We start from the raw sequence: 25,325 nt of genomic DNA on the forward strand, positions 1-25,325 counted from the left end.
CCACTCTTTACCATGTTAGAGCTTGTTCTTGTTCATGGCTAATTGAGTATGATAGCCACAGAATGCCGACCCTAGTGCTGTTCCCACGAAATGCCTCTTGCCTGCCACTTCGAGCATTGCACTGTTCCACTAGAGACGAGATTTTGCACTTTCCAATCGGGGATTTTGGTCAAACCGACATGTTAGACAATGGGAGGTCGAGCCTCTTGGTTGGGGCCTAGACAAAGCCGTCGTGGGAGGGGGGGGAGGTTTACTTATGTGAAGGTGGTTAGTGTCCATTAGTATTCCCACGAGCTTGGATATTAGACGATGTGAGAGATGTACATATGCAATTATGGATGTCCAAAGCAAAAGAAACAAAGAACTACCTCTCTTTAAATATGACAGGTTCAAAAAGATGAAGATGATGATCGCCCAGCTCCAAAACCCACAAAAAATTGGGTACATAATCCTCCTCCCTCAGCTCTAAATCCTCTGCCCATCGCCATCTCTTGCAAATTCCAGGCACCCTCTGCACTGGAAACCTGCCTTGGCCGGCTTTAATTGCTCTGATTTTGCCGCACAGCAAGTCACACAGACCCACAATCGGTGCTGCCTCCTTCTGCCAATTTGGGTTTTTGCCCTCTTTGCTTGCTCTCTCCCATAGCTTTGATTGCCAATTGATTCGGTTAGCAGAGGCGCAGGGAGACGGAAAGCCGGCGCGAGGCAGGGGCACAGGGTAGGGAAGGCTGGAAAGGACAATGCCAGGCGGCCTGAGTGGTGCAGGCAAGCAACAACGCCCTTCCCTACCCCTCGCCGCAAGACTAAGCAACGTCATGACGCTCACCTCCACTCCAACGTCCTCAGCTGTTTCTGAAGCGGGAAGCAGTGAAGAGATACGATCTCTAGATTGCAATCTGGCGGCCCTTTGTGAACATGTACAAGTTGAAGGTTGGAATGCAGGGGCCTTTTCGGATATTATTGTGCATGCCATGGGCTCCACATACTATCTACATCGTCTTATTCTATCCCGCAGTTCCGTGTTCAGGTACATTCTACTTTCACTTTCTCCTGTTAGTCTTTTTGCCTTCGGAAATAGGTTTGTATACCGTTATTCCGGCTGCTTGATTTGAGCGATGGCAGATTGCCATCCTAGAGCAGTCACAGATCAATTGACCCATGAAGACTTGAATTAAAAAAATTTGTGCCTTGGTCATCCTTTTGAGGTCTCTGCTCTTGTTAGGCTTTTTGCTACGATTTTAAAGCTCTGTGTATTATTTCACAAAGCAAGTGTGCATTGACTTTCTGTTGTCTCTAGTCTTTTATTGCTTATATAAGGTTGCTAAACGTCAATACCTATTTGTGTGGAAACGTTCAAAATCATTTAGGCTAACAATTTTTAGAGTTCTGTTTCTATCTAGGAATCTACAGAGAAATGCTTACTTATGAAGATTACAACAATTAGGGATTTCTATTTGAATCAAGAGCGAGAAAAAAAAACTGGTGTTAGAAATTAACACTGAACAGTCAATGGGACTTGATTTCTAGGCCAAGCCCAAACCACTATGTGGAGCAACAAAAATATATGGACCCATAAACCCTGATCTAGACCCATTCCATGTATGCCAAAATATGAATAGATACATCCACAAATAGGAACAAACTACCGCAATACAAAAGGGAGCTCACAACCTACACCGAGTGGACATCAGTGCACTGATCCACTGGTGCTAGATCTGAGCCTCCGAATGTTGACCAATACTCTTGCTCTCTCCTTGTACTAGATCTGAGCCTCCGCATGTTGCCCAATACTTCTGCTAGACCTGAGCCCCCAATTGTTTCCCAATGAGGTCTACCCAAAATGCCTCTTCACTTTCCTTGCTGCTGCTGGTGTTACTTGATTGAGCTCTACACAAGCTTAAGTCTACTGGATCTGCTCAATGCTGATACCTTTGATGCACCCTGCAACTGTCAAAGTGTTCTCCTTGTAGTGCCCAATACTCTTAAAGGGATGGACTGAAGTTACACACCCCCCCCAGGGGGCCCTTTATATAAGGACGTAATGCCCTATGAAGCTGCCAACCAGGCCTTACCAGATACCAATATGACTGACACCTTCGGCCACACAGAACTGCTAGTCTGCCTACCAAAGGCTGCCCTACAGGCCGACCTAAAACAGCCAGGCACCTTTTTGCTGGGCTCTGTCCCAGCTCTGAGTCACCCTTGGATATTCTCAATGCTTTGGCAATTTTTTGAATTTTCTATTTGGCCAAATGTTGAAAAACCAAGTCCCTATGAGCCCTTTCAAGTGCCTAGAAAAGTGCCAATTTTCAAATGTGCATAACTTTCTGGGTTATATTCAAATCCAGAACATTTTCAACCAGATCGAAGAGGAAATCTTGCACTACATTTGGGCACATCTACAACATGATATAATTCCATCAGTGGACGTTTTAAAGCATTATTAGGCACTTTCCACCAAATATTGTCATCGCAATTGCAACACCACCAGCATCAATATTGGAAATTTTCTGTCAAAGCTCATGAATCGCTTCAGTGTTTTCAGTCCTCACGACAAAATATCTCAAGTTCCAAAACACTTTCACTCTCATGCTATTTCAAAGCCAAAATCATTTTATGTTCAACTTACGGAATGATGATACTCTCTCTGCCATAGTGTAAATTCAGGATGTTCTTCAATAGTATTTCACATCATCATGTTGTCTAGATGAATCCACTGCACGTGGATCTGTATGGCTGCTACTAGTGCTGCTGCTGTTCTGACCTAGCTGAAACAGTTAGATATCCGCAGGCTGGTTGCATACCTGTGACAAGTGCTGTTGAAAACCCCAATTATAGCTAAGGAAATGAGAAGCCTGGTATTCTCCTCTCCTTAACATTTTTTGTGTCTTTTGAGCATTTAGGTAGATGTTTTGGGAAAGAAAATTAATTTCAACTATTTCTACCAAACAGTATGACCACAACAGATTTAGATATTTCTTTCAGAAGTCTGAAAGGTTTTAGTTTGGGTAAGTAAGAGATCACTGTGATATTTGTATGAAACACTGGTGACTGTTGTGAATGGACAAAACTGATTCATGGGCAGCTTGCATTTGATCTAGTGAATATGGACTCTTGGAATATATTATTTTTCGGTGTTCATCTTTTGAAGTTTCTTAGCATAAACAGGTTTATTTGATTTCTGTGTATCCAATTACAAGAGGTTAGGTCACAATCCTCACTTCTAAGCAGAATAAGTAGTTGTAAGTCGCAAGAACATGAATATGACATCTCTGTTCGCTTAGAGGAGGGAACAATAGAACCACTGAGAGAGAAGATTACCTCGGTCTGGGATGATGAATCCCACAAGTTATCGCGTGATGTACCAATCTTTTGCTGAGATTAAGTAAGCATTCGAGAGGGTAAGGGGGGGAGGATACCTCTACCCCTCATAAATATGTGAGCGACTTTATGAGAGGGAAAGCTGAGGCCTTTTGGCTATCAAATGCCTAGGAAGGCAAATAACATCCTTTGGTCAACAATTTCCTTCCAAATTGATATACTCTTATATATTACAATGAATCATTTTTATTAGCAGCCTGACATTAATTGGGTGACCTACAAGCACAAGGGAAGTGCAATACCTTGCGCAAATGCAAATGTCCCAAATTTTGACAGTAAGTTTTTGCGTATTTGACCAAATTTTGCGGTTTCATGCGTTTTGATGCAGGGCTGTCCAAACTATCCCAAACCTGTTTTAGCAGTCAGCTAGCCTGCAAAACAATTTGTCGCTATGTACACCTTCTATTTTTTTGACACATTATAAGGCATGCTAAATCGGCATTGTTAGCTTGGTTTTTGTAGAAATTTCAACACCGCATTGCAAAATTTGCACATTCTGTACTGTCCCACCATCCAAAAGCTGTACCAGCCTAAAACTTTCATTGACTGTTCCATATGCCCAAATAATTGTTGCTATAAATGCTAGAAATTCCATGAAGGTGTAAAATCTTTCTTTTTCTAATTTCTGACGTGTGAAAGTAGCTGCTGGAAATCACTTCCAGATGCTGAATACTTACACATGTGAGATTGTTCCTGCAATTGGAAGCTTAATGTTTGAAAAACACGCCAATTTTGGTTTTGGAATTGGTTTTGTTTCTGACTTTCCAAGATTTTGCATCACGTTCGATCTCGCTGTTGCTTTAGCTGTATGCAAAAATGCAAAAACATTTTGAGGAATTGTAGAAAATGGCTTAACAATGAAGATGCTTATTTTACCTCTTTAGGATAGCAGTGACTGAATAGATGTGCCATCTACCTTTTGCGGTTCAAATTGTGTCGCCAAGACAAATGCATGCCTTCTATTGCAGATCTTATTGCCATTCTTTGAGTATTTGGTCTCTAGGTTTTGTTTAATAACCAATTTCATCAAACCCCAGAACTTTTTCCTTGTGAAGTGTGCTAGCTGTTTCACACGTGCTAGCAGTGACCTTGCAACAGCACCAAAGTCATGTTAAAGAGAGATCACTTTGAATGAAGACATATCATTCTAGAATGCAAAGGTTACATGTGCAACATATGAGAAAAATCCCTACAAATGCAAGTGTATATAGGCTGGCACTTGAATCGTTCTCCTTCATTCAAGACTACGCATGGCATCTTAGCTAGCCTTGGTTATATAGATGCTTTTGATTAGTCTTCTTTGATGCTCATTTGCATATGGGTGTGTGGTATACACAATGCACATATGCATATACATGTATGTATGTATGTATGCATGTGTGTCCTTTTAATATTAATAATGTGTATGTGTGCGTGCATGCATGAGATCGAATAACATGAATGACAGAATTTTCTGTGTCTGCTTGGATCTTCAGAGCCATACAATAATGACAGGTTCACAGTCCTTCTACCATTGCCGTGCATGGTTCTGCTTGACATTTTAAGAGAGTATGGATTTTGAATAGTTGTTCAAGTAGTTGCTTTACACAGGTCCATACAAGATACTATCATATATAGATTTCTTCTTGTTCAAGGGTAAGCCATGCCACAAACTTATTGCCATTGTTCCAGTCTTTTCTTGTGAGGAGTTTAAATTCTAACTACCCTATTGTTGAGAGCCAGGCACATGCTTCAGGGTCCATGGAAGGAAGCTGGGGCACCAGAGGTTACGCTTCAGATTGATGATGAAAATGTAAATGGAGAGGCAGTGGCTATAGCATTGGCCTACCTGTATGGCCATCATCCTAAATTGAACGATGGCAATGCATTCCGTGTGTTGGCAGCTGCTTCTTTTCTTGATTTGCAGGTATATCGTTTCATTTTGCATAGCTTTTTTTGCAGATTTCATGATGTTTTGATTGGTTTCGTGGAGTGCTTCTTTTGTTTGGCAGAAGGGGGGGGGGTTGGGGGGGGCGGCGTACAGGTCATGACTCTCTCTCTTTAGCAATATTGGGTCCTGAACATGGAATGATTGATAAAAGAAATTTTGGTGAGCGAAAATAATGTACATTGTGTAAAACTAGCCAAGTCTATTATCAACAAGGTAGATACTGATAATGTTTGGAACTTTGGTGATGGCTTTCAAAACCTTGTATTTCTTTCCATCCCTGTGGCTACTGAATCTGTGGATCTGGCATACGACACATTTTGTTAGGGTTTAACAAAGCTGCATCAGACCATGTATTTATAAGGTTTTCTAATCTACCATGTACGAGGATGTTCAATTGTTTGGATGGCGCTCTTGTTTGGAAAGTAAGGGTTTCAGATAGGCTCTCATATTTGAGCCTTTTTTGCATGCAGGTAATACTGAGTGTTGCCTGAATTAGTGTATTGGGTCTTTGCTTATCTTTTTGGAGCTTGGTGAAAAGTTCACGAATAGAGGTTTTGCCTGTCGTCTTGTATATTTTCTGACATGGAGCCAGTCAGTGGCCCTGATATTCTGATTAGCTTTACTTCAACCTTGACTATTATCTGAAAAGTATGGATTATGGAAAGATTGAAAAGAAGGTGAGTCTGTAAGACATAGTGTGATCAGGCCTGGAAGGGTGGGTGACCTGGCTGCGTGGTGCAGCCCATCTGGAAGGTCAGGGGATGAGGAGGAAAGGGGTGGAAGAGAGAGGGGGAGAGCTGAGCATCTGAGGACTTGGTTAATCTCTCATACTTAAATTTACGGCAGTCACTGCTGTTTTATTACTTCAGTCTTATTGTCAGCATAGGATAGGTGGCAGTAGAATCCCAATCGAGCAGAGATATTCATTGAGTGAAAGAGGGGTTTCATATCTTACAGGAAGAATTGCTCCAAGATTCCTTTTTTGGATGTGAATCAGAGGAGGACGACAAAGGGTGTGAGGAGGAAACAGAGGAGGCTTATTTACCATGAAAAATGACAGCTGCAACAGCAGGATCCCAAAGAAAAAAGATGAAGTCGGACACAAGCATCAGAACCTTGAAAGGTATTATGTATCTGTTGTCTGGTACCTAGTCCTCTAGGCTGATCAATGATCTAGCCCCTGCTATGCCTTCTCCCCTCTTATTGCAAGAATCACCCCCCAACACACACACACACACACACCCCTCTTTGCCTTGTCTCTCTCCCGAATTTACCTTCTGCCCCTTCAATTTGCCGACCTGCCCCATGACCATTCCCTTTTTGCTGAACTTTGCATCCTTACAGATTGCCCTTTTGTAGACCTGTCCCTCTTCATTTTTGACCATCCCAGGCCACATGGCGACACATATTGGCAGCCTCTGGTGAGCTGTTGGCCTGCCAAATGGGCAAGGTGGGGATTGTTGGCCTTGCGAGTTTGAGTTGGGTAGCGTGACCATGGTGAAGCATGCGTCAGGTCAGCTAGGCCGACCCCTAGTGGGCCATTTGGGACGACCACCAGGTCAGCCATGTCGACTGATTTGTCATCCAGTTAGGCAGCTTATTTGGACTGCTCAAGAGCAGCCACTTGGGATTTAAAAGGACTCATCCCCCAGTTGGCCTTGCGAGTTTGAGTTGGGTAGCATGACCATGGTGAAGCACGCGTCAGGTCAGCTAGGCCGACCCCTAGTGGGCCATCTGGGACGACCACCAGGTCAGCCATGCCAACTGATTTGTCATCCAGTTAGGCAGCTTATTTGGACTGCTCAAGAGCAGCCACTTGGGATTTAAAAGGACTCATCCCCCAGTTCTTTGAAGCCACTGAAGCTCAAGGGAGGGAGCAACTTGGAGATGTGGCAATATGCTGGGCTTTATTGTTGAAGCCATCTACTTGGTGAGCTGTCTACAGGGTGTCTGTTTGAGCTCCATCTGTACTCTCTTTTATGCACGCACGTCCTCTTCTTGATCATCTATTGTGGCAGCTTTACACGCTTCTGCAATGGGTGAGCACACAGTTCATGATGAATTTGCAGATCAGATTAGCAGGTTTTGTGTATACAACAGCAGGTAGTACTGTTAGAAATTGACCAACAGAGGTACGCACAGCGGAAGACGGATAGAATAGCCCAGGAGCTCACACAGTGTGTGTTGGGAGCAGAATCACAAACTTCTTAACTTACGTGCTTCAAATAGATGTTAGACTCATAAATAGACAATGATCCAGCCAGATATAGAAGCTACCAAAAGAATATATTTCTGTCCAAAGGTATGGACACAATACAAAAGAGCTAGGTCCAAAGTCCCACTAGAGCGTGGTTCTGTGATCTTACCACCACATGATTCTACTATCTGCCGGATATCTCTAGAACTTGAGCCCGTAGTAAAGCTCAGTCTGCAGCCACTCTCTGGACTTCTCTGCCTCCTGGAATTGGCCTGAGGGTGTGTGAGTAGCTGCTCCTGCTGCTCCACAACTTGCTAGACTGCTGGATAGCTGAATGAGGCACTAAGCCTCCCTTTTATAGGCCCCAAAGGCTGGAAAACCTACCGACCCAGCAGGCCATAATCGCCGACTTGCTGGTCGGTCAACTCTGCCCCCTGCCCCCTCAGATCCATTAAATGCGCCCCTTTGGGGCTCAAAACTTGGGCCCTTGGCCCACAAAACTAGGCCTTTATGGCCCTCTCGTCCATGCCCTATATTGGCCGACTTGCCTGCCCTACTGGCTGGCCCAGTGGGCTATAAGTATGCCCCCAGGGCCAGTCCTTTGCAGCCCTACTTGCTGCTGCTCCCGGTCACCTGGGTGCACCTTCTCTTTGTGCAGGTTCCAGCCTTGGTCCAGCCCTCCGACCAGGCCTTCTCCTCTGCTGTCCACCCGCCATCCATTGCGCCCTGATCAAGGCCTTTTTGCAGGCCAACAACCTGCCCACATGCCTTTCCACTCTGGCGCCTTTTCTCTTTCTGATCCCTGCCCTCATGGCAGTCTTCTTTTCTGGGCGCATGTTGCCCTAGGTCTCCCTCCCCCACGCTCTCCTCATTTGGGGGCTTACAGATGGGGAGGTGACCTTTCCAACAGGTACTCTATAATACTCTGGCTTTTCCAATTGTAAAAGCACCTTCCTGATGTTAGATCATGCTCAATGCCCGTCCCCCCCAATTCACAGATCAGATTAAAAGGTTTTATGTGAAGAATAGCAGGCAGTGCCTTATAAGTTTGATTAATATACTTTGGCTTTTCCAATAGGCCCCATGCAGATCATGTGATGAATTCCAAAACGCTAAAAAAAGTACCTTTCCGATGTTAGATCATGCTTCGATGTGCCCCTGCACGCACACATGCACTCGCACATACATGCTTGCACATGAACAGACACCTTATTTATTCACTTTTAATATGCCCCTTCACACACACATGCACAAGGACATACATGCATGCACATGAACAGACACCTTATTTATTCGATTTTAATATAGCTGCTTATGCTCAGGCACTGATGACAACATTAATATTTGCTTTGCTTGCCAAATGTGTCTTATCTTCAGGCAGGCCAAAAATTTTGTTAGCTCATTTTCTTCTATTTCGTTTTTACTTTTATTTTCTTTGTAGAATTTGGACTTTAGATCAACAAAATCTGAATTGGTACCATTGGATATATTCTAGTCTTACAAAGCTATATATTAATATGCCTACATTCATGTTGGGATTAATCAAACATATATTTGCAGGATCTCTGTGCAATTTGTACTGAATTTATCATCTCAGAGATATGGACAGATAATTTTCTGGCTTATCAGGTACTTTCCAATCTGGTTAGTTCTCGAATGCAGATAGTAGAAAGTCTAGACTATGATAGGAAATTGGATAGAACAGTTTGGGCAAGTATTTGGTTGTGAAATTTAACTTCCATTGTATAGAGTTTGGTCTGATTTAGCTTCCTTGACAAGTAACTTCTTGTCAAGTTAAATATGCCGAAGTTTATCTGTGCCGTTGAATCTCAGGCATCTCTTTTACCATGACAGGCATTTGCAGAAAGTCAAGATTATGGAATATATGGAGAACGGGTCCGGAAGGCTTGTTGGGGCTATCTATGTCGAGGAGGTGCTGTTGAATTAAAAGAGGTATGCTTGACTTATGGGATTACATATCTGTTCAGTAAGATGATCAAGCATTCATGCATCTTAGCTAACAATTCCATTGTAGAATTTTGGAATTTAGAACAGCAAAAACTGAATTTGTATAATTGGATACATTCTAGTCTTACAAAGGTGTATCTTTAATTATTTTGATGCTTATAGCGTTTTTGTTTAGTTTGACTTGATTTGAGGCGGTTACATTTTCAATTTTTGAGATTTCTCAATAGAGTATGGCAGCTGACTTATTTTTATTGAGGGAACCTGACCTTCTGGCCTTATAGACTTGTAGTCTTGCCAGCTTCTTTATAGTCGTGCTTTCCAGCCCTCTATCATGTTGAGGTGCTACTATGAAGTTATCTCTCTCTCTCTCTCTCTCTCACACACACACACACACACACACACACACACACACACACACATTTTTTAGTGAAAGCTTTGATTGATTATATTACAAGAATAGTCACCTCAAAAAAGAGGCGCTAGAAAATACATCAACTGAAGATCTCAGTATAAGCCAAATATACATCCTGATCTATTTGGCGAGTCTACAAGCAATATTGCTGCAGAGAACACTTAAAGAAAGCAAACAAAGAAAAATTGGGATCACTAAAGACTTTACTCACACACACACACACACACACACACACACACACACATTTTTTTGGGGGTGAAAAATTTGAATGCTTTATATTACAAGGTAGCTAGCCCAAAACTGGGAAGCTAAAAGATACATAGCTGGAAGATACATCAAGAGAAAATCTCAGTGTAGGACAAATATACATCATGCTCTATATAGTGAGTTTTCAGGCAATCAAAAAGAGATTGCTGTAAAGAACGACGAAAGAAAGCAAATTTGGAAAAACTAGGGTCACCATAGACTCTATGGTTCCTATCTTTCCAGAGAGTCCAAAGTGCCCAATACCGAACCCAGGAAAGAACAAGTCAAACTCTGGTCGGCGAGGATAAATCCCAAAAAGCCAGAAGAACCTGCCAAAAGTAGTATGAGGAAAGCGTAACTGCAATCTCTGCTGAAGTATACCAATGAAGTCACATATGTCAAGGCAACGCCAGAAAATATGAGAAACAGACTCTCTGGGTGCCAAGCAACGATGACAAATAGCTGGAGCAATACGCCGGCATGAGAGCAAAAGGCTAGAAGGAAAAACCCCCAATAGAATACGCCTGAAAAATATTCGTTGTCGAAGAGGAAGCCTGGAATGCCAAATCTGCCTCATGCGTTGTCGCCACCATTTAAGTGGACGAGTCAATCCCCACATTTGATTTGCTCGAGTTGACACCCAAGGTGGAGGTAATAGAACTTAATATAAAGAAGACATTGTAATGTGAGATAGCTTCAAAGGACGAATGGATGAATTTAATGGTAGAAGAGTCCAATCTTGAAGCCTGTCTTGAATTTCTAGAGTTGGAACCGGCTGAAAAGAGTGAAGCACACGAGTAATAGCGTGCCATACATGGCGATAAGGCATCCCCAAGCCATATTTTTCAGCAGCCAATGGAAATGATAAAAGAGTCCCATCATCATGAATGACGTCAGCACCACGCAGGCATGCACGCACGCACGCTTGCTTTAAAAAAAAAAACAGTATTTCATTTATAAAAGTGAACATTCATAGCTACCACAAAATGGAGCAGCTACTACTCAAAACTAAAAACACTTTCAGCTGAGCCAGAGGAAGATCTCCGAGTGAATGCGCATCTTGGAGAGATTGATGTAGGGAGGAACGAAGGAAATGATAAACATCCACCGCCGTACAGTCAAATGCTACGAGCTTGATATAAGGAGTACAAAGCCTAGTTGCAACACCAGGAAAAGAATTGAACAAAGTATGGTGTGGAGACATATCTACCAAATAGCCTAAATTGCCTGCCAAAAGAAATCTTGGGGAAACGAGCACAAAGATAAGCCCCCAGTCTAGGAAAAAAGATCTCAAGCAGTCCAAAGAAGATGCAAGATAATCTCCCTCGGATGCGAATAGGTAGAGCAAGCCGAAGAGGCTATACTCCAAGCAGCCAACAAAGGACCGACCGTTAGTCCACCAACCAAACATTGCCACAAGAAAACCCTCTGTTGGAGAGGCAGTTTACTGCTCCAAATGCGTCGAAGACAAACTTTCCACCAAGCAAGAGACTTGTCAAGATGCCATAATTTATTCCCATGCCTCTGTATCCACGGCTGAGGAAGTAATATATGATAAGCTTTCTTAGCAAAAAGATCAGCAAACGAGAAAGAAGAGTGTCAAACTTCCAATTTATCAGTAAAAGACTTCCAATTTATCAGAGAAAGAGAAGTGGAGACAGGCTGAAAAGGTTGCAACATAGTAGTGAGAATGCACCAAACAGGCCTGTTATGCAAACCCAAACAAAACTACCTTTTGGCGTGAGGAAAACAAAGTGCGGAGCCTCGGACATCAGCTACATCATCCACTGTAGAAATGTCCAAACGATGCAAGAAATATGCCCTTCTAGGCTGAAGATGTGCTAAAGGGGAAGCAAGGACACGGTTCCAATGACTAATCTGCAATTTGAGGGAGTTCCCAGGATCTTGAGGATGGTTTGACCAATGCAAATGAGCCAAGAGCTGCTACCAATCTTGTATCAGGCGAGGAGAAAAGGGACAGCCAGGAATAGGACCGTGAAAATGCCCAAGTATACCATTTGAAATAGCAGGAATCCAATGGCCAAAGGCATCTGCCTTGAGAGAACCAATTAGAGAAGAAAGCATAACTGCCCATGGTTGACTTTGCTCCAAAAAGGTGAGCAAAGGCGTGGCCTTACGAGCTAACACATGAGTATGTATGTTTAAAATATTCAAACCCCCTTGCGTCTCTGGCAAACAAACATAATTGTATTTGAGTAGCTGAAGTGCCTTATGGTTTGCTTTAGTGTGCCAGAGGCATTCCATAACCTGGGTTATAGGTTTTTGAATGTCCGAGAAAGACCAAGGAATAAGGCAAATGAAGCTGCACATATGTTATGAGAATTGATTCCACTATTTGAAGATGAACGCATAAGCTGTCTCAACAGAAAGAGCCCCCCCTACGTGCCTTACTTGACACGTCCCAGCACTCCTTAAACCCCTGATTTGCAAAATAACCACACACAACATCAGAACTGAGCAGGCTGCTCACCACCCAACCGTGACATCTACGGGATGTGATCCCGAATCAGAAGATGTCCCCCCGAGCCACGAGCTGAGCTACTGGCACGAACTCCCAATCAGATCCAAACCAGCCTGGTGTCCCATACCACCAGGTGGCGCTGTGAAGCCCTGGATCTGCCACTGGGCCTTGGGCTACGCTAAGATGCAGGCGCGCGTCCGCGACACAATCCAGGATCAGACCTAGCACCTGGGAACGAGACTTGCTCCCAACTGCACACTGAGAACTGAACCCCCTGGGCCTCTTTTATAGACTCGGGCCCCGGCGCCAAAAATAGCGAAGACCTATAAATAGTTCGTACCCTTGCCACTCAACCCGAGAATCAAGCCTGCCTAGCTCTAAGCCTCCCCAGGCTAACCTGAGCTAGTTCTGTGTACCTAGTACACGTCAGATACCGATCCGTGCACATGACATACTCCCCCTCCTCTAAGAACTCACTCCTGAGTTCGCTAAGAAATCCGGAAATGTTCTTTGGAGGTTTTGTAATGTCTCCCATGTTGCATCCTCCTCAACACGATCCTTCCACTTAATCTTGTATTCCGTGATAGTACGATTTCGAATCTGTCTTTCACGAAATTCAAGAATAGATTCAGGTTCGTGAGGAATAAAAGTTAAATCTGTAACTTCTATAATCTCATGAGGAGAAACAATTTGATCATCTGCACCCAATACTTCTTTCAGTCTACTGACATGAAAGACTGGATGTACTTTAACATCAGGAGGCAATTCTAGTCGATATGCAACTGGTCCAATTCTTTTAATGACCTTGAATGGGCCACAGTATCTGGGGGATAATTTCAGAACCAAACCAGTCTTTAACATCAGGAGGCAATTCTAGTCGATATGCAACTGGTCCAATTCTTTTAATGACCTTGAATGGGCCACAGTATCTGGGGGATAATTTCGGAACCAAACCAGTACTTAGGCTCTTGGATTCCTTAGGAATTCTCAAATATACCATCGTTCCTTCAGAGAATTCTCTAGGTGAACGATGTCTATTAGCATAAAATCTGTCCCGATCTTGGGCACTTCTAATAGACTCCTTGGCAAACTGCAACATTTCCTGCATGTCTTGCAAGAAGTTGTTAGCAGCATCATTTTGAATCCCTTTTAATCCTACCATAACTGGTGACTTAGGTTGAAACCCGTACATAAGCATAAAAGGACTATAACCTGTACTAGAATGCTTTGCACTGTTGCAAGCAAATTCAATCATGGGTAGATAATCTTCCCATGAAGACTGTCTCTTAGATACATATGCCCGAAGCATGTCTTCAACCAACTGGTTGACCTTTTCTGTACTGCCATCGGATTGTGCATGATCCGAGGAACTCATACTTAGAGTAGTTTCCAACTTCTCAAATACAAGTGTCCAGAAGTTACTTGTAAACTTTGAGTCCCTGTCACTGACTATGTCAGATGGCAAACCATACAGCTTAAACAAGTGGTCCACAAACTCGTGAGCCAACTGAATAGCTGAAATAGTTGTTCTTGTAGGTAAGAATCTAGCCATTTTTGTCAAACGGTCGACTATGACCCAAATAGAGTCATGACCCTTGCGCGTACGAGGCAAACCAGTAATAAAATCCATGGAAATACTCTCCCATTTATTACCTGGAATCTGTAATGGCTGTAATAAGCCCGTTCTTCTAAGGCGTTCAGCCTTAGTAACCTGACAAACTCGGCAACCTACCACATAGTTCTGTACAAATGCACGCATCTTAGGCCAATAAAAGGTATGCTTCACAAGAGACAGAGTCCTATGTATACCTGGATGTCCCGCACTAGGAGCATCATGACACTCCCAGAGAATCTTGGATTTAAGGTCCAGAACATCAGGCACACAAATCTTTTCATTCCGGAACAGCAAGCCGTTCCTAATCATCCATTGACCTCCCGCCGCCTGTATCCTAGGTGGCACAATCCCTGAGTCCTGGTCAACCATGGAATTTCCATCCTGGACTCTCTGCCAATAAGAACTGAAATGACTATCAGTTGCGTATAGCCCTCTCAAGGATTGAAATAGGTCTGAGGATATTTCCGTAAATGACAAAGGATTTACAAACTTAACTCGACTTAAGGCATCCGCCACACTATTCAACGAACCCTTACGATAACGTATTTCGAAATCAAAATCCTGCATTAACTCTGCCCATCTGGCTTTCCTTTCTCTCAAGTCTGATCCATCACACACATACTTAATTGACTGGTGATCAGTCAATACAAGGAACTTTGAACCATACAAGTAGTGTCTCCAAACCTTGAGAGCATACACTACTGCATAAAGTTCCTTCTCAAGTGTGGGCCAACGATACTGAGTGTCGTCTAGCTTCTTACTCTCAAAAGCTACAGGTCTGCCTTCTTGGAATAGAGCTGCCCCAATCGCATAATCACTCGCATCGGCCTCTAAAACATAAGGCCGGGTAGTATCGGGTAATGCAAGAACGGGTGCTTCCTTGATAGATAACTTCAAGGTTTCAAAAGCCTTGTTCATTGCATCATTCCAAGGGATCGGTTGAGTAGACCTGCGTCCACGACCTTTCAATATGTTGGTCAAGGGTAGCGTGATTTGTGAATAATCACGGACTGATTTTCGAAGAAATACCGTAAATCCTAGGAAAGAGCGAAGTTGTTTCACAGTCTGAGGGATAGGCCATTCTAAAACCTTCTGGATACGATCCAGATCAATGCTAATACCTTCAGAAGAAATCTTGTGTCCTAAGTAAATGATCTCCTTCATAAAGAAGTCACATTTACTCATCTTGGCATAAAGCTTATGTTGTCTTAGAACAAGTAAGACAACCCGAAGGTGTCCTATATGATCCTCAAGCGTTTTACTATATACCAAGATATCATCTAAGAACACTACAACAAATTTGCCCAGATAATCTCTGAACAAATCGTTCATCATCTGCTGAAAAGTAGCAGGAGCATTGGTCAAACCAAAAGGTAATACGAGGAACTCGTAATGACCATACCTAGTCCGGAATGCGGTCCTATCTATGTGTTTAGCATAGATACGGATTTGATGATAACCCGTACGCAAATCAATCTTAGTGAAATACTTCGCTCCGGCCAAACGGTCTATCAAATCATCAGAACGAGGTAAAGGATAGCGGTTCTTAATTGTAACTTTATTTAGTCGTTTATAATCTATACACATTCTCTAGGAAGAATCCTTCTTCTTTCTTAATAGGACAGGTGCACCCCAAGGAGATTTACTTGGGCGGATATAGCCCATATTCAGGTAATCCTGAAGCTGGGTAGCTAACTCATCCTCCTCTACCTGGCTCATCCTATACGGTGGTACACTGATAGGTTGAGCCCCTGGGACTAAGTCTATGCGATGATCTACTGCCCTTTCTGGAGGTAACCCTACCGGCAGTTGAGCTGGGAATACGTCCTTAAAATTATCTAACAACGTTCTCAATTCTCGGTGTTCAAACACACTTACTTCATTTTTGTTAATTACCGAAACAATAAATGAAGAAAGTGGAATCAAAACACACTGATAGACATCATAATGAGAAGTGTTCAATATATTCCGAAGCTGCATCGCAGATACAATAGGCCCCTGAGAAGGGATAATCTTATCACACTGAATACAAAATTGGGTGCCTTTGTCTACAAAAGAAAGTGTATGCTCCGTCCATCCAATCTGGATATTGTGGGTTTTAAACCACTCTATCCCGATCAGCAAGTCTACATGCTCTAAATGCATAACATAACATGTGAGAGCTCCCGTGTAGGCTTGAATCCGGATGGGAAGCGCTTCAACCTTGCGATCCCAAAACTGCTTCCCGGCTGGAAGCTGCACCTCGTAGGTGTGGTCGTTAGGTACTGTGGACAGCCCCATCTTCTGCACAAATTTGTAATTAACAAAATTGTGAGAGCTGCCCGGATCAAAGAGAATGTGAACCTGTTGGTCCCTAACTTCTCCATAAACTCGGAAAAGATCATGGGAACCAAACAACGAAGTATTAAAGGTACAATTACAAGAAAGGGGGCAGGTAATGACATTTACTGAAATACCTGTCATCGTAACTTGGTTGGCTCCCTTGGCTGCGGTACGTGGACCTGCCTGGAGCTTGGGTCCTAGCACCAATTTCTGGTTCTTCCGCTTAGGACACTCATTCTTCGTGTGGCCCCGCTCCTCGCAATAAAAACACCGGCCCTCTTTCTTGAGCCTGAGAGTGCGAAGGAAACGGGCCTTACCATTCTTTGCAGGAGTTAAGCTTTTCCTGGAGGCGTTGTCCGTAGACTTCGTCTCCCCAATACCAGTTGCATGCTGAAAGAACTTGCGTTTGTTCTTTCCGCTGGTCTCGGTAATTGTGGTTGCCTTTGTACCGGCCATGGTATCATCATATATGCGCGCATATGTCATGGCCTCCTGCAATGTTGTGCACTTGTTATTCTTAATCTGTAACTTATAGGAGTCTGGCAAACCATCCACGAAAAAACCTAACAAGGTTACACGATCCATTTTAGTGGCCCTGGTTTGCAGATCCCTAAATCTTTGAAGATAAACTTCAAAAGTTAAATTTAATTTTGACATATCGAGGGCCTTGAGCTTGCCGACGATATTGTAGTCATCTTCCTTCTTCAGGAACTCCTTCCTGAAGATACCCTCAAATTCTGTCCAAGTATCAGGCTTAGGCTGAAGTTCTTTCCACCAAAGCAAGGCTTTACCTGACATAAACCCTGCTGCTAGCTGAATCTTTTTCTCGTCTGGATAGGGGTGAAATTGGAAGTGTACTTGCCACTTGTGCAACCAAGTGTCAACCACCTCCTTTGTTCTTGATTTCTGGTCACCTGAAAAGGGATCCGGAGTGATATTCGGGCCTAGCACGGAGGCCATGGCATCCACATGCGTGAGTGCCTGAACCGTGCTAGCCAGAAGAGTTAAAGTGGCTTGTATCCCTTGGAGTTGCTGTGTCAACCCCGATTGATTAGCGTTGACCTGCTCAAATTTACCATCCAGAGCAGTCGTGAACTCACTGAAGGCTTTCTTAGTGATCAGGTCGTCATAGAGACCCTGATCATCCTCTCCCACTGGAGTGTAATCTAAGTCCTGCTCTCCCATAGCGAACTCGGGATTCGGAGCATCAGACATGGCTGAAATCTGATTTGATTGCAAACTGAGAGAAATAACTGGGAGAATCGAAGCTGGAAGGAGAAGAGTAGAGGAAAGAAACCGTCCCTCGAAGATGTGACGAAATCAGAGAAGCTGGCTGGAAAAGAGATGCCGTAAACTGACGATCAGCTTGCGTAGGTGATGGTTTCCTTCTGCTGGTCCGCTGCAGGCCGTACAGTACGGAAAATCTGCTGCTGTTGCAGCCGTTTCTTGGAGGCGAATCTCAGGCAGAGGCAGGACGCAGAGCTGCTGCTATTGCAGCCGTATCTAGATGGCGGAACTCTGGTAGGGGCAGGCCTTTCTTGCGCTGTCTAGCTTGAGACTATGGCTGGACTTGAGATCTCGCCAGGCTTTATAGAAGGTAGCGCAGCTATTCTGGAGGCTATGCTTTCTAGGAAAGCCTAGCCACGCTTTCCAGAAAAGCTTGCCTCCCAAAATTGGAGGTTTGAGGCTAAATTTAGCATGCACACCCTCCAGTCTTGGAGGGTCGATGCTTTTTCTGCCCCACCTTCCAAACTTGGAAGGTGGTGCTTTTTTCTTACCTCAGCCACCCCTAGCAGCTACTGGCCGTACCTTGTTCAGCCTGGCGCACCCCCTGCCTGGGCCGAATCCTGCACCAACTGATGGCGCACTCCTCGGCCTCACCTACCAGCGACACCTACCTCTGTGCAGCCCTGACCAGCATCCCGATTCCATCTCCTACCTAACAGCCCTGTTTCGCCTCTCTTCCAATTCTCTCCACACTCTCCTAGCTAAAACTTCACTCCCTCTCTCACTTAGACCCTTCAGCAATTTCGAAATCAAGTCTCTCCTTCTTCCTGCCTTTTCCAGATATCTCTTCACCCCTTCTACCCAGGTAGACAGCAAAAACGCAGCAGGAAATCTCGAATTTTAGGGCATACCTGGAAGAGAAATCCGTCAAATTTCTCGCATCAGAAGTTCCTACTCAGGAGCTGGCTCTGATACCAACTGACACATCCCAGCACTCCTGAAACCCCTGATCTGCAAAACAACCACACACAACATCAGAACTGAGCAGGCTGCTCACCACCCAACCGTGACATCTACGGGATGTGATCCCGAATCAGAAGATGTCCCCCCGAGCCACGAGCTGAGCTATTGGCACGAACTCCCAATCAGATGCAAACCAGCCTGGTGTCCCATACCACCAGGTGGCGCTGTGAAGCCCTGGATCTGCCACTGGGCCTTGGGCTACGCTAAGATGCAGGCGCGCGTCCGCGACACAATCCAGGATCAGACCTAGCACCTGGGAACGAGACTTGCTCCCACCTGCACACTGAGAACTGAACCCCCTGGGCCTCTTTTATAGACTCGGGCCCCGGCGCCAAAAATAGCGAAGACCTATAAATAGTTCGTACCCTTGCCACTCAACCCGAGAATCAAGCCTGCCTAGCTCTAAGCCTCCCCAGGCTAACCTGAGCTAGTTCTGTGTACCTAGTACACGTCAGATACCGATCCGTGCACATGACATTACTGCACTATGAGTCCTGCCAAGCAAAGGTGCCTCAAGCCTACTCTCCCTGAGAGTCCGTAGCAACCAATTCGGAACTGTTTTGGCTGCATGTATCTCTTGAATCTCTTGCTTGACAACTTATCCACACCTTGTGGAGGTACAAAATCAGCCTGTGGCTGAATCGGGGCATGTGGATCGGGAGGAGGTTGCTGTAAATTCTGAATTTCAGCATGAGCCTCAGTTAGGGAACCAAATGCTATAGGAAGCATCCCCTCAAAACATCATCTAAAGAAGCTGGAATAGTAAATTCAGCATGTGTATGTGTTGAATATAACATCTCTACTCACAAAAATCTTGCGAGAAGCAGGATTGTAGAGACAATAGCCTTTGCTTTGTGCACTATACCCAACAAAAATGCATTGAAGTGCCTTATCTGACAACTTATGTCGAAACTCCACTGGTGTGTGGGCATATGCAACACAACCAAAAACTCTGAAGTGATCCACTGAAGGCTTTCTTCCATGCCATGCCTCATAGGGAGTGATTGAGGATGATGTCCCCTACTCCACACACTGAATAAGAAGAATTATTTGCACAAGTCACCTTCTTTTTAGTAGGTCGAGGATGCAGAGATGCAAAAAGGCTCTTCTTAGAAGTGATGTGCTTAGAAGCACCACTATCAAAATACCAAGTATTCAGTGTCTCATTGACACTGAGAGAGCATGCATCCTTTGAAGGATCATAACTGTAAGTCAAGAAAGCATATGGATCATCCTCAATAGTGGTTGTAGTATCTGAACTATCCATTGAAAAATCTGAAATTCAAGACAAAAAGGCATAGTGCTCTTCTACAAAGTTGGCTATAACATCTCCTCCATCATGTGCATTAGGAGCTGATGCATGTGAGACAACCATACCTGAATCCCTTTTCTTTTCTTTAGCTATGCGCTTCTTGCATTCACCAATATAATGACCTGGCTTGTTGCAGTGGTGACAAATGTCCTTCTTTTTAGGCTTATCTGCATCACTCTTAGCCTTATAAGAGGGCTGTCCTGAATTAGCTTTATGTTGATGTGCGGGCTGATTGGCATGTTGCTTCTGCTGCCCTTTTCCCTTGGGCTTAAACTTAGAAAGCATGGCATGCTTGCCAGCCCGTGTTGCCATGTCTGCTCTTCTTGCAACAGAAGTCCTACCAACTTGTGAAAAGAGAGAGGATTGCTGCGTTCCCTCAATGACAAATTCAGCGAGGTGTTTATAGCAAGATAGGACTCAGGAAGGAAATTTAGAGTGGTGGTAATCATCTCTGAATCCGGAATAACTTCATCTATATTCAGCAATTGTTCCCTCAAATCCTGAAGCTTTGTGAGGTGAGCATTCATGGAATCTCCCTCATCCATATGCTTATGAGATACTCTCTCTTCAGGAAGGAAACTCTGGAATCATTTCTTGCTGTAAACATACTCTCTAAAATTTCCCAAGCTGCCTTTGAGGTCTTGCATGACCGAATGTGAGGAATAATGAACCTCTTGACAGAAAGAGAAATCACAGAAACTCTCTAAAATTTCCCAAGCTGCCTTTGAGGTCTTGCATGACCGAATGTGAGGAATAATGAACCTCTTGATAGAAAGAGAAATCACAGAAAGAGCTTGTGCATCCCTAGAATCCCATCTTTTCTGCTCTGCTGTGGGAGCCATTGGAGCAGTAGTTGCTCCAATTACTTGTGCTGCATTTTGACCTTTACCCCTGCCTCCAGCTGTAGGAGTGACAGGTGTAGCCACATAATCTGGCCTTGCCTCATCTCCATTGACATAATCCCAAAGATGTCTGCCAACCAAGATGTTGCAAACCATGAAACTCCACAAGGAGTAGTTGGTGCCATCCAACTTATCCTCCTATGTGAGGACTCCAAACACCTCATTGGGGTTGTTCTGAGCCATTTTTCCGAGATAAACTCAGAAAACACAGCAAACTAGACAAGTAAAATCCCTTACTGGGATGTAAAATGCACAACCAGAGTCTGCCAAAGAAAATCTGTTCACAGTGACAATTACTGTCACAGCCTATCAAAGGCTTGAAATGCACCACAATGCTCTGCAAATGCAAATGGCCACCCTGTTGGAGTACCCTGCAAAAGTACCTAGCTCTAGAGACCTGCAACAGTCCGTACAATACAGCATGTACGGAATCTGTCAGCAGTGGACGACCTGTCAATTGCTGTACAGAATCGGTACGTTTGTACGGATGGCGGCACTGAGAGTATGGAATGTAGATACACTGACAGTACGGAATGCATGTACATGCTGTACGGATGGCATGTAGCTACGGAATGCGACGTGCAATACGGTGTAGTCTGGTACGGAATCGTACAACGCTCTAGTTAAAGGTGTACGGAATGCGGGCGGCAAACAGTACGGTTGATCGTACTGTTGTACGGACGAATGGCGCAGAACCGTACGGGGGGCAGCTGGTACGGAGTCCGTACGACTGTACGGACTCTATGGAATGGAGGCTGCAGGTCGCGAGCTGGAGCTGGAGGACGGAGCAAGATGGAGGCTGGAAGACGGGCATGGTGAATCTGCTCTAATGCCAAATGTGAGAGCAAGGTGAGCAATGAGCAAGAGTGAGAGCAAACGTAAGTGTACTGAATAGAATGAGTGTAAGTACAAAGAAAGAGTGAGGGGTTTTGTCTAAGTGACAAAACCCTATCCTATCCACTAACCGTAGTTAGGGATTGGAGTGTGGTTAGGGGGAAAACCCTCAATGAGGGAAAAGTGCCCCTAACCTACTTATTACTACAATACATTGGCCACTGCCTAGAATATAATTATAATTCTAACACCTTCATATGACATGCTCACTATGTCAACATATTTGTGTTCCTAATAAATATTCCTTCTCCTTGTCTTGGCAATCTAATGCTTAAATAGAAATGGACAGCTTGGAAGCAAACAACTGTGAGTTTCAGTGGTCAAAGGTGCCGACCTACCTATTTTGGGCCGTAGGATAGTTGAGTGAGTACACAACCTATCAAAGAACCTTAACAGTAATGCCTATTTGATCTCCTTTCCAATGCCTAATTTAATTTCGAATCTTGTGTAGCTGCTTTGTCCATGTATTGGCAACCCTGGATGTTAAAAGGCAATTAGTTCAATATAAATGACTGTCTCTCTTTGGACTTGCTTCAGATCTCAGTGTCTCAAGGGTTGACTCTTGCATGCTGTCATGGTTATGGAAGTGGTTATGATACTTCCATGCATAAAGAAAACCCTCACTAAGGGAACTGGTCTTAGTAGGAAGCTAGTATTCTGGTTGGCAGCTTCCAGATACTATCTGAATGAAATATGAATCTCATAATGTACGCTTTTAAGCTTCATAAATAATAAATGTCCCTTTGGGTGTCATAGTCACATTTGTTCCCTACTCTTTTGCTCCCCTTTTCAGCGCCTTTGATTTGTGATGAAGCTGGGATATGTGGCCCTTCTGTAAAATGGATTTATCTAAGAATCTGATGGTGTATAATTTTCTGTTTGTAAATCATGGTTGCTGGGCTTCCTTGAAAAAGTTCCAAATAAACATCTGACCAGCTGGCACTCAGAAATCGAAGTCTTTTCATCACAGTATTTCTAATCCAGCAAGATGCACGCTGATTGGACACCTATCCTGATTTGGCTTTCAGGTTCTTCCAAAGTTATCAACACAGACTTTGCGAACCTTGTTAACTTCTGATGAGCTGTGGGTTCTCAGCGAAGAAAAAAGGTTCCCCTCCCTCCCCCCCTTTCCTCCCAAACGAGACACAAATAATAGTTTGAACTTTCTGGATGAGGACTAAAGATTCACTAAAAAGATCTGTGTATAACTGACATCTGCTGCATGTGATGGTACAGATTTGAATTGGCTCTCAGTGTTCTTATCTCCAGAGGTGCTTTACTTGAGATTGAAAATTCCCAATTGGCCGATTCAGTTGCAGCATCAATTGCAGAAGACGCATCTTCATCATATGGCAAGCAACTAAAGGATGGGATTGATGAATCAATAGAAGAGAATATAAAATCAAGTTTGAAGCTGCAAAGAAAAATGACTTTGCAGAATGAAGGGGATTTGAAAGGGCTACAGGTTGCCCAAAAAATTGTATTCGAGCTGGCAGATGCAGTGGTAGAATTTTGTAATGAGAATTCTAGCCAGCCAACCTTGAAAAAAGAGCAAGGATGCTATTCTCAACAGATTTCAGGAGCTATGTATGTGTATAGAAGTGAAAAGCCAGGATCTCTTAATAAATCTCAAATTGAGGTAGAGATAGGAAACATATGTAGACCTCTGATAGAAATCAGGAAGAGTATGGAAGCAAGCAGTGGTAGAGAGGCTTGCTCAAGCCATGAGGGGCAAGAAAATGAGTATTTTGGCAATCATATGACTTCCTATGGCATGGTAAGCTTTAGAGATGAACCACAGAACTGTTCCACTAGCCAACTTTCAATCCCCTTGGTAGGAAGGTGCTCACCAACCCAGTGGTCGAGGGATGGTTCAACATACCCTGCCCTTGCATGGGGTGGAAGAGTAGTTGGAAGGAGGCGAATGAAAACATATCCAAATCAAAGTGGTTGGGCAAATAGTGAGGACTGGGATGCTTTCCTGGGCGTATTTGAAGGTGGTGGTGTTTTATATTGTCACATGGCATTTGAAGAATTGCTACACGTTCGGGCCCGCCTGGAGGAATTGGGTTTTCCTTGTAAGGCTGTTTCTGATGGTCTTTGGTTGCAGGTACGCATGAGAAGTATCATATTTTCTACTTAGGTTGACAAGGCAATTTAGAAGCTCACAATTGGAACTACCATTCGTCATTGATATGCACAGTTTTTTATTCAATTTATGTAAACATGTTTGTTTCATTGAGCAGACACTTCTCAAGCAACATGTTCTTACCATTGCTGCCGATACATGCAAGACATGCAGCCTCTTTGCTACTTCCTGCGCCTGCAAGCAGTCTTACAACTACCCCCATTGTAGGGTGCCTCAAAACTTTTATAGGGACGATCAGGATAGGAATGCAGGTGTGGTTGCAACTGGTGGGTTTCATACGGATGTACAAACAGGAGTTAATAATGGAGCACCAGTACAAGGGAGAGTGCATGTAAGGGGGCCTGTTGATGGATTGGCAGGCATTGGAAGAGGATCAACGTTTGGTCCACCTGGAGGCACGTGGCCTCCATCACGCTTTATGTTCACTAGGATTCCTTTTGCAGGCTTTGGGAATAGAACTAGTCAGCAAAATGCAGCAAATGATCAGTCAGATGCAAGGCTAGACATTAGCGGGATAGGATTGCCTGCTCACTCTGCCGATGGTTTACCTGCAGTAGTCGGGCTCAGTCAAGGGAGCAGCGGTACCTCTCCCATGCACACAAACCAAGTGGCAAACTTAGAAGAGCAACATATTTTTGGCAGGGTGGTCGGAGAATCAGGCCGGGTGCTGGAAAGCTCGGCTCATGCTTCTCAAAATATAGAATCAGAGCATGGTTGGGGTGAAGAATGGGATACAAACGATGCAATTTCTCTAGATCTTGATACGCCTTTGAGGACTTTCCCTCCATTTCGGTTTGGGTATGTTTAGATTCTCCCATAGACTTGGTCACATTTCATGGCCTTTGCTGTTTTGAAATGTTTTTATTGCTGATCAATGGCTTTTTAGTTCTGTGAATTTTTGAACTTTTAATGTGATTTTCCAAATGCTGTTGGCAATTTTAAGGAATGATGTGTATTATTTCAGAAGTTGAAGTTATTCTTTGATCGAGTAGGTTTGTTGAGTATGCTCCTACATCAATAAGTAATAGCTGTGGAAACAGTTTGGGATTCTTGTGCAAGTACATCTTTCCATATAGCGTAGTGAAATTTGTGACTTCTATCTTCCCATTTCATATTGCACGGTGAAGGGTGTGAGCTCTATCCTCCAATTTTGTCCTGCTGCAAAGTCTAGCTGTAAATCTTGGCAAACTCAAACTCCAATTGCGAAATATTGTAAGTTCAGGGGATCACAGAAAAGCTGTCTTTACGTTTGGATAGACTGTGGC

General features: G+C 43.8%; 1 protein-coding gene across 2 annotated transcripts in view; it reads left to right on the top strand.

Annotated features, from left to right (window-relative positions):
* Positions 1 to 300: 300 nt before the first annotated feature.
* Positions 301 to 25,325, top strand: part of LOC147891269 (BTB/POZ domain-containing protein) — a 45,726-nt gene continuing 20,701 nt past the window's right edge. For both annotated transcript variants that reach the window (XM_087389480.1, XM_087389479.1), the window contains exons 1-7: positions 301 to 1,027; positions 5,104 to 5,287; positions 9,069 to 9,137; positions 9,363 to 9,461; positions 22,940 to 23,019; positions 23,148 to 24,021; positions 24,158 to 24,858. In XM_087389480.1, the coding sequence (XP_087245606.1) occupies positions 741 to 1,027; positions 5,104 to 5,287; positions 9,069 to 9,137; positions 9,363 to 9,461; positions 22,940 to 23,019; positions 23,148 to 24,021; positions 24,158 to 24,858 (2,294 nt within the window). In that variant the 5' untranslated portion in view covers positions 301 to 740. The remainder of the gene's footprint in view (positions 1,028 to 5,103; positions 5,288 to 9,068; positions 9,138 to 9,362; positions 9,462 to 22,939; positions 23,020 to 23,147; positions 24,022 to 24,157; positions 24,859 to 25,325) is intronic.

This window comes from Dipteris shenzhenensis, chromosome 18 (assembly GCF_047967505.1).
Source record: "Dipteris shenzhenensis isolate YYH24624 ecotype China chromosome 18, Dip_SZ_1.0, whole genome shotgun sequence".
NCBI lineage: Eukaryota > Viridiplantae > Streptophyta > Polypodiopsida > Gleicheniales > Dipteridaceae > Dipteris > Dipteris shenzhenensis.